Genomic DNA, 10,745 nt, shown 5'->3' on the forward strand with positions numbered 1-10,745 from the left:
TCATTTGGAGTGAGCATCTGTCTGCTATAATTAATCTTGGAGTTGGATCTATCTGATGAATGAGCATTGGTCTGCAATAATTAATCTTGGGATTGGAATTATAAAACCCACCCTTTTAATTTAACTGAAAGTGAAGGCGATCATCGAGTATGGAGATGAGGTGTTGGTGTTGGTGTAAGAAGATGGTGAGGTTGTATGCTGTCACCCTCCTCCTTCTTCTCTCTAATTACTTTGGTGGTGGATTATTATGCCAAGGCCAAGAAGCCTACTCCTACTGTTTGGAGGAGGAAACGATGGATCTCTTACAACTCAGAGACTCGCTACACGATAATAACCATCCTCCACATCCATCTTCCGATATGTATTCGTGGGTTGGAGACAATTGTTGTGAATGGGGAGGGGTGACATGTGATGAATCCTCGGTCGTGATTCGAATTGATATTTCTGGTGAAATGGTATACGCTACAGGTGTAGTAGGAAAATGGTACCCAAATGCTACCATTTTCACTCACTTCCAACACCTGCAATTCCTAGATCTATCTTACAACGACATTGGAGGTTGGATTATGCCACAAGGTAATTACTAATTAATATTATTTTGCTTCTCCTACTCCCAGTAAGTAATAGAATTAAAGCATAATGCTCTTGTGGGTTTAATTAATGATCGGATTTTCCATTATTTAAATTTTTATGGAGGCCAACTGTTGGTGGATTAGATACATATTCCATATTCCAGAACAAATAATGCTTAATTGAAGGATATTTATCTATTTGAATGGCTTGCACAGCATTGTGTCAACTACGCAATCTTAAAGCATTGGATCTGTCATGGACCGATCTTGGCCATGATGGACTCCCTGGCTGTCTAGGGCGTGCTCTCCCTTCCTTACAAGCAGTATACTTATCAATTAAGCAACGTAATATGTCTTCATCATCACTATTAACAGGTAAGTAATTATGCATTAATTAAGTATTGATTTGCTTAATTAATTATATTTAATTTGTTTTTGGTGCATGGTGTATGTCTTAGCATTATGTGGAGCCAGGAATCTCTCGCTACTTCTAGATGTAACCGAACCAAGTGATAACAGCTTACTCCCTTGCCTTCTATTCGACAAGAATGTTGGCTCACCATCATCATCATCATCAATTCAAATTCATCTCGCTTTATCTATCACTAACAATAACATCCAGGGCTGGCCCGGTGTCCTAAACGGTATGTTTATATGTATTTATATATTTATATGTATAAAGAGGAATTATATAAGAAAAATACAATGATAATTGATGATAATCACAATTGTATTTTTCATTGCTTGCAGATGTATGCAAAGCCACCAATGTCAAAGAATTGAGGCTACGGGGAAATGATGATGATCTTGGAAGTGTACTACTACTTCTACCAGCAGGGTGCCAGTTATTCCATAATCTTGAATCACTTGATTTAACAGATCTCAATCTCAATGCCTCGTCACCTGTTGTAATTAAGGGTATGGTATAAATTAAAATTTATATATTAATATGATCTTAATTGTGGGTTCATATATGCATTGCATTGGGATATAACACTACTACTACTCATGTCTTTTATTGCAGCACTATGCCAAGCAACCAATCTTAAAGAGTTGGAACTCTCTGGAAACAATTTGGGTAATATTGGAAGTAATAGCAAAGCATTACTATGCCTACGTAATTTGACGTCGCTGGAAAGGCTTGATTTATCAAACAATAATCTCAAAGCTTCCTCAGCATTTCTAAAGGGTATAATTAATACACGAACAAGCATGTATTCCCCTTCTTTATATATCTTGGATCCTTAATTAATTACAAATTATTTTAATTATACACTAATATATGAATTTAAATTTACCGGTGCGTTCATGCTATACATCAGCAATATGTCAAATCAGCAATCTTATGGTTTAGTTAATTATCCGTAATCAATATTTTAAAATTATAATCATTATAAAAATAATGATTATGTGGATTGTTAATAAATAAATTCTCTTATTTAATTAAGCCCTGTTTACGTAGTTACAATAATTAATATTTAATATATATATATATATATATATATATATATATATATATATATATATATATATATATATATATATATATATATATATATATATGTGGTGCATTTACATTTGCAGGATTGGATGGACTGAAGAATCTCAAGGAATTGGATCTAGACGATAACTCTCTAACCAATGAAGGCCTACCCTCAGGCCTTTTGAATAATCTCTCTTCACTGGAAATACTCGATATTTACTGGAACAAGCTCACAAGTTTACCAACAGGTACCAATTATATCAATCTTACCTACTCTTTATTTGAAAGTTTCTTTTATATATGCAAATTGGTTTGAGTGAGACCAAGTTCGACCCAAGCATTATCCTTTGGTTATGTATTGTAGGTAAATTTATTTTAACTTTATTATTTTTATCACCTTCTATTAATTTTAGTATTTAGTGCTATAAGTTTTCAACTAGTCATAATTATTTTATAATTGATTTTTAATTTTATTATATTACTGGATTTTATTAAATATTTCTCAAATATATTTAATATTATTAATTATCATTCTATTTTATATTATTATTTTTATTATTTCAAATGAAATTAACTGATATGAAATTGTAAAAACTAATTTTCAAACAAATAATTCTTACAATTTCAATAATTTCTAATAATTTACCCATAATTAAAAATGATTTACTGTTAATTATTGGAAATAATATAATGATGATAATTTACTGATAAATTTTATTGTAAATTTTACACATTTTGAAATTTCAATAATTATCCTACTACTAAAATTACAAAAAAAATTAATAATTATTGTTGTTATTATATAATTTTCAATAATTTTGAAATTATCAGGAATTTCTATGGAACCGGTAATTGTAGTATTATTATGAAATTACTGAAATAAAAAATTATTGAATAACAAATTTTTTCATAGGCAAAAGAATATTTTAATCATCAATAATTATTAATAATTATCAATAATGTTTTTATTGTAGAATTATTTAATGATATGAATGGTAAATTAAAATAATTATTGTCAATTTTTGTTAACACCTGACACCACGTAACAGCTTTGTGACCATTGTTCAGAGAAGAACAAAACCTTCCTCAAAAGCCTTGTCTCAGCTTTGTGACCAAATCCCAACCTACAACTCTCGAATTCAAATTAGAAACAAAAAGCCTTGTCTTAGCTTTAACAAGTCTCACTGGCTAAAAGAAAACGATTCTATTTCAAATGATAAAAACCTAGGTCAACGAGCGGTTCTATTTCAGATTATAAAAGAAAAGGTTACACTGGTTAAAAGGAAACACATCGAGGGATTTGAGAGTATCTTATATACCAGCAATGTTTTATTTCAGAAACAGTAGGGATACTGTAAGACAATAGTTAAAATAATAATATTTATAATTAGGGGTGAGCAAGAAAAATCAAAACTGAACAAAAAATTCGGTTAATCGAATTGGTTGGTTCAGTTTCGGTTTGGTATTTTTTAAAGCCCAAAGGTACTGGTTCATTTACGGATAACCAAAATAGAAAACCAAATCTGACATATATATATATGTATATATATATTACATACATCTATGTATATTTTTATATATATTATAAATTAATAAATATGCATTATATATGAATATGTATTTATAATATATAATATATAATATATTATTTAAAATATAACATTATATATTTCTAGTTTTTTATTATATATTTATATATTACTTTATAATATATATTGTAAATATAAAAACTGAAAAATCGATGAATCGAATCGGTCAATCGGTTAATTGGTTTGGCTTTGGTTGAATTTCAGTTACTTGTTTTCCCAAAACCGATAACCCCAGTTCAGTTTCAAAAATGGGCCCACAATTCGGTTAACGAACTGTGAGCAACCCTAGGTACAATTTGACAAGTAGCTAAATAGTAGGGGTAGTTTAAGAAATTTATCCTAATAATTATGGATAATTTATAATTTAAAATTATAGATAATTATTTTTAATAATGACTAATAAATTGATAACAACAATTACTGAAATTATGAAATTATCCTTATGGTTTAGTTATTTATCCGTAATCAATATTTTAAAATTATATTCATTATAAAAATAATGACTATAAACTATCTATAATTATTAGGAAAGTTTTCCTAAACTACCCTTATAGTTAGTTAATTGACTAACTCTACCCTTATTGTTTACATATTGTCTAGAATACCTAAGTTTTCTAACAATTATCTAAAACATCTCTTACCGTTATCTTTCCTCACACTCCTTCACTTCACTTGCAATATCAGGTGACCGTTACTTTTTTTGGAAAATTCTGAAAAAACCCTTCTACCTCTATTTAGATGATTGTCCATCACACTCCCTGCCATAGGTTCAGTAGGGAGAGACCCATTACTTTTTGAAGTTTGACGAAGGAGGGCAGCCAGATGGGTTCACGTGTGGACTGATCCAGTGAAGAAACTAGGAGTAACTCTGGTTGAAGAGGAATTGAGTGAGGGATCTGTGAAGGTTGAGTTCGATTCATCTTTGTTGTTTGTAATGGTAGAATCACTGTATTCATAGTTTTGGTGGCAGAGAAATCAGTTTTTTTCTCTGTCCTTCCATCAGTTGCAGAGAAATCAGCTTTTCGCTTCCTTGCATGCTGAGCTTGAGCGCGCCAGTTTCTAGGTCATAATGAACCCACTACTACTCGAACTAGACTGTCTTCCGCTACCACGACAATGAGAAACTGGGCTCCCTATGAATAACAACCGCATCTATTGAAGGCAATTTCTATTTCTTACTTACTTTACCTGTGGTCGTGGATTAAAATCTCCGATTAATCCAAAAGGAGAATTTCAAAGGCAACCGCATCATTCTATTTCTCTCTTTCGAAATACATCAGGCAACCGACCTTCTTCTCTCTTTAGATTCTCCTGTCTATTGCTGGTAGGGTTTCTTAGGAGGCAAAAATGGTGTTTCAGATCTGTAGCTCCCTCTTTTTTTTCACCAATGCTTTTTGAATCCAAACAAGTTTGAACTCCGAACTGGAATCTCCCTCCATCTTTCTTGTACGTTCTGTGATTTTAGCGCCACAATAGCTATGTTCCATGGTTGTCTGGCTCTCAAGGTGGGGGAAAGCCGCCCGACGTCTCAATGGAAAATGTGTTCGTTGAGCATTCTCAGCCACAGATTGGTGAGTTATCCAACATAATCCTTTACCCACCTCACAAATTGAACAAAATTACAGAAACCCAGTTGCATTTTTTAGTAATTCCGAGACCCTTTTCTCCATTCACCGTTTTCAATCCATCCAAGCCGAAACACAACATGATTCACGCCACGGTACGATGAACATGAAAATCAGGTACAAATTTGACATAGTTGATTCCGACAGGTTAAACAACCACTGGTCCCACCCGATATTTGAATTCTCGGCCGGAAGAGCTGATGACGAACACTGGCTCCCACCAGATGCGTTGCTCTATGTGCTTTGACTTCTAGCATCAATCGCCTTGTTAGGGTCCACTTTGACAGACTGTTTCTAAACACTGGTAGCTAGGATAGAGACGTCATTCCATTTGTAAACCTCTTGCTCCGACCGAGTAGACTACAAACCACAAAAGAGGATTTGAGGCTGATTTGAGGTTGTGTAGTCAAGCTAGGTTTATGCTGCTTCGTCTTTTTTTCCATTTTGAAAAAATAGAAATAGAGTGGTGGTTGTTTCCATTTTGATAATTTAAGGAGGATTGAAGGGTAAAATAGTCTTTTCAATTTTCTTGTTAATGATAACCAACGATTGTCAATTGTCCAAAAACTTTGGGATAGGGGTGGGTGAGTAAATTTACTAAACCTTAGTGGTACTTTAGGCTCAGTTTGGAAGGAGTATAAATGCAAATATGTAGAATACAAAACCTTATATTTTATATTATTCTGTATGCATTTGCATTCTACATATTTGTATTTGTGAGCCTAAGAAATTTGCCCTAATATCACTAACATCATGAAAATTTTTATTGAAAATATAACATTAATGATTTGTAATTCAAAAATAATAATATTATCAAAATTATTATTGTAAATTTGACATAGTTTTGCAAATTTATAAATAATTATTGAATAATAAATTTACTGTAATTAGTGAAATTCTCTTATTGATCAAATTTATGAAATAACAAAAAATAATAAACGAAATTATTGAATAATAAAAATTATTTAAAAAATTTGTAATCACTTTTATTATTTAATTTTGTTAATTTTCGTTGTTAAAATTATTGTACTTAATATGATTATTTAATAATTGTTATTGTGTTTATTTAAAAAAATTATTATTATTACTATTCAAATAATACTTGTTAATATTACTAGTTTTCTCAAATTAATAATTTCCACCTTTTATTTTCAAAAATTACAGCTAATTTCTCAAATTAATAATTCGGAGATCTCCTGTTCACCTGTTTGTAAAGCACCTATTTGAGTTTGAACTCTGCACATTCACATGGGTGGTTTCTAGATATATGTTTTATTGGGAATAATATCTCAAAGAAAGAGAAACTTAGAATCAGTTTGAGGAAGATATGATGCAAGGATGATTTGTTGCCAAGTTTAATATATTATGGTATCAAGCATAGGAAGAAAGAGAAAATGGATTATTGAACTTCTAAAATTACTTTTTTTTTTCTTTTAAACTAGAACTTCTTCTAGTTTCAGATATATTATGGTATCATCTTTTCTTAAACAAAAACTTCTTCTAGGTCCAATTAATAGTACTCAATAATGAATGCCATGCCATTTAGTGAAAGAAAAGCTCTAACTCGTAGTTGATTGAGAAATGCTAGCTTGTTATATGAAATATAGTATAATACATCTTCATACTTATGGATACGTCTCTTATATTCTCTTTACAGGGCTCTGTCAATTGAGGAACTTACAATTATTGGATATTTCTGATAATCAAATTACAAGCAACATTGCTCCTTGGATTTTCAACAACCTAACTTCACTAGAGTCCCTTTATCTTTCAAATAACCAGTTTTCTGGAGAGCTCTCCTTCTCTATGTTTGCTAATCTCTCCCAATTAACTGAAATTTATCTTTCCAACAATTATAAGTTGGATGTTGATACTGAGTCACCATCTTGGATTCCATCTTTCCAACTAAATTATTTAAATCTAGACAATTGCAACCTCAATAGGAAGAGTCGTAATGTCATTCCAAATTTCCTCTCCACTCAATACAAGTTAACAAAAGTGTCTTTAGCTCATACCTCTCTTCAAGGAACCATTGCTCCCTGGTTGTTGTACAATAATACTTCACCAAAACACTTGTCCTTAAGGGGTAACCATTTAGTTGGCCAACTTCCAGAAATGCCTTTCCAAAATGAAACAACAAGACTGACCATTCTTGACATTTCTGACAACCAAATCAAAGGGCAGCTTCCTACAAAAATCGGTGACTTCTTTCCCGGCCTACATTTTCTTAACATGTCAATGAATAAACTTGAAGGCAAGATTCCGTCTTCGTTCAGTAGGATGTGGCAATTACAAATGCTAGACTTGTCTAACAATGCCCTAACAGGAGAAGTGCCCAATGGATTATCCCAAAACAAAACCATCTTATCACAATTAATCTTATCAAACAACAAGTTGCGTGGTATGCCAATATTTTCCAAAATGGATAGATTAGTTGATTTACATCTTGGAGGAAATTGCTTCACAAAACCCATCATAATCAATGCATCAAGTGCCCCATCTCTTCACATGTTGGATCTAAGTGGGAACTATTTGCTTGGCTATCTTCCAAATCATCTGCCAGTTCTTCCAAATTTGGGTGTTCTTCACTTAAGAGGAAACCATTTTTTTGGCCAAATACCAGAGTTATTATGCCAAATGACAAAGTTGCACACATTAGATCTTTCAAATAACCATTTGTCAGGGAGCATACCTTCTTGTCTCAACAGCATTATATCATGGAAGGAAAAATCTGCACTTGAAGAGTTTCTCCCTTATTTTGATCAAGGCTACCAAATGGGCAGTGAAGTCGAAATCAATTTTGCCACCAAGGGCAACATGCACACTTACCAGGGTGATCCTCTGCGTTACATGACTGGGATTGATTTGTCAATGAACCAACTAACAGGTCAAATTCCAATAGAAATAGGAGACCTGAGAGAACTCCACTCATTGAACCTTTCCAATAATCTTTTGGTAGGCCATATCCCTGAATCCTTTCAAAATCTAGAACAAGTGGAAAGTTTGGATCTTTCTCACAACAAACTTGAAGGAAGGATCCCACATCAAATAACCAAACTCAATTTTCTTTCGTCCTTCAACGTGGCCTTCAATAACCTCTCAGGCAGGATCCCTTATGAAGATCACTTCACTACTTTTGATAACAATAGTTATATTGGTAATGATGAACTCTGTGGACCACCGCTACAAAAGAATTGTTCCTTGTTCGGGAACCAGCCACCACGGCCTAAAGGCAATGACTTTGGAGGTGGGAAGAAGAAATTGTTAGCCAAGGTCATGGATGAAGACTTGTTTTTCTATTCATATGTGGCTATTTGTTATGCATTGGGTTTTTGGGGTGTTATTATCCCGCTGATTTTGAGCAAGAATTGGCGCCGGAAGTACTATGGAGTCATTAATGGGTGCATTGACAGGTGTAGGGAGTGATTGTTAGGATTTTCATTTTATGTACATAATTATTTTTAATTTCCAATGTTGATGTTTATACTTTATTTGGTAGTAAGAAAACATCCAAACAAGATGGATATTTATATTTCTTGAAGTAAAACTATAGTAGTTTTTACATAATCAAATGTAAAAGAATCCTTGTTAAGGAGTCTTTAAGCCTAAGTTTGACAAGTGATGAGGCGGTTCTTGTTAACTAGCAAGGAAAGCTCTTCTTAGAGCTTAATTTCCCAACAAAGTTTATGTATACCTACAAGTGTCTTTTCTTCCCAGGGAAAATCTGATAATGAGAAATGTGAAATATTAGATTATCAGAAAGCCTAATATGAGCAGTAGGTTCATTACCATAAAGCCTAATATGAGCAGTAGTTTCGACTATGATACCTAAAAGACACAATACCAGAAAAACTTGCAGCATGCTGTAATCCGATAACTTATTTTTGTCTTTGTAATGGCTTACAAATAGAAGGCACGGTAATTGGGTTTGGGGTTGGGATGATAATATATATATATATATATATATATATATATATATATATATATAATACCCAGCCCTGCCCTGGCTTGTTGCCATTCCTACAAATAGGTAGTTGCTCTCTTATGTGTCTTCGGTGTTATTGCTACAACAACAATTTGAATTCTTTGGGATGATATATAAAAAAACGTCTAGATGTAGTGATCATCATCTCATCATTACCTGATGGTGTTTTCAACCTGTCATTGGTCTGAACAATTGAGTTGTTTGAACCATCACCTGGCCATGATTCTTTTGTCCGGTTCTCCTAAAACCTAGGGATTGGTAAAAAATTGTCCAACTCGGCTAGTTGAACCGTTGACCTATTCAACATGGCCACTAGGTCGTGGGCTGTACACTAAATTAATATAAAAACTTTCGAAAGCCATAATTTTGTGTTCAGTTGCTAATTGATGATGTTGATAGGATCTTTGACTTATTAGAGACTTGGGATCAAATACCACTATCAATAAGGTTGGGGGTTAAGGGGATGGGGAATGGGCTGACACCATTAAAAAAACATAATCTTTCTAGTGGATCCTTAGTAGTTCTATTTGCATGCCACTTAATATTTGATTGGTTTGTGCTTTGCTACCTCCATGAAAACTAGATCTGGACCATTGGAACATTCCCCTGACCCCTGACCCAAATTGGCGATGTATGGAACAAGAACAACTGCATCGGAATAAGTTTGCGTATGAAGGTAGAAGAAAGGTTTTAAAAAGCTAAAAGTGTAATTTTGAGGCATAGTGGCCTAAAATAGTGAGACATAAGTCTCAATGTGATGTAAGATATTAGTCTCAAAATTTAAGAAAAAATTAATTAAATTTTATAAGTGATAAAAATAACATGTAATATGTAATGTTTGAATGGCAGAAGGTACAAATATCCATAAAATAGAAGTTTATAAACAATAAGTTTTAAATTTTAAGCATTAAATAAAATAATAATTAATGGTATAACAATTATAAGGTTTCAAACCAAAATTGTAAAGCTTAAGCCTTAGAACAAAATCTAAATGCCTCACCTCAAGGCATACGCCTCGCGCCTCGAAGCTTAAGCGTTTTTAGAAAATGGGTTTCGTAGATTGAGAAATAACTGAGCACACTTTCACTTTTCAAACACTGGATTGGATTAATGATTCTCAGAGGGTTTCATTGAAAAAAGGGGGCATTTAGCGATTCAGATTTTTACGTTCGAAACCCAAAACACGTTCAAAATATCAGTAAAATATCAGTAGTCTTTGACACTTGTGTATCAAGAGCGTATAGAAACTATGTTCTGTATTTACTACTTTTAGGCTTTGACAATTTGAGAATGTATAGCCCTTATTAAGGATTAAAACAATTACAACCTGAAATATCATGATATTTTAAACCTTGTAAAATATCATATAATTTGTCAAAAAATAATAAGAATTGAAAAAATAAATTATAGAAAAAATGCATGTAGAGGCCGGAATCCCTAGAGACTACAATCCAAATCGCCCTTCTACTGCAAGGATCATTGACTGTGCGA

The 10,745-nt window shown here is 32.7% G+C and overlaps 1 protein-coding gene across 1 annotated transcript; it reads left to right on the top strand.

Moving 5' to 3' along the window:
- The first annotated feature begins 293 nt into the window (after nucleotides 1-293).
- LOC148851786 (receptor-like protein 1) lies at nucleotides 294-8,695 on the top strand. The gene is made up of 6 exons (XM_088945708.1): nucleotides 294-576; nucleotides 789-947; nucleotides 1,031-1,216; nucleotides 1,323-1,490; nucleotides 1,597-1,761; nucleotides 6,927-8,695. The coding sequence occupies exons 1-6, from the start codon at nucleotides 294-296 to the stop codon at nucleotides 8,693-8,695; spliced, it is 2,730 nt and encodes a 909-aa protein (XP_088801834.1).
- Nucleotides 8,696-10,745: the final 2,050 nt, after the last annotated feature.

Source organism: Nelumbo lutea, chromosome 5, assembly GCF_056320005.1.
Source record: "Nelumbo lutea isolate HS-2025 chromosome 5, American lotus-T2T, whole genome shotgun sequence".
Taxonomy (NCBI): domain Eukaryota; kingdom Viridiplantae; phylum Streptophyta; class Magnoliopsida; order Proteales; family Nelumbonaceae; genus Nelumbo; species Nelumbo lutea.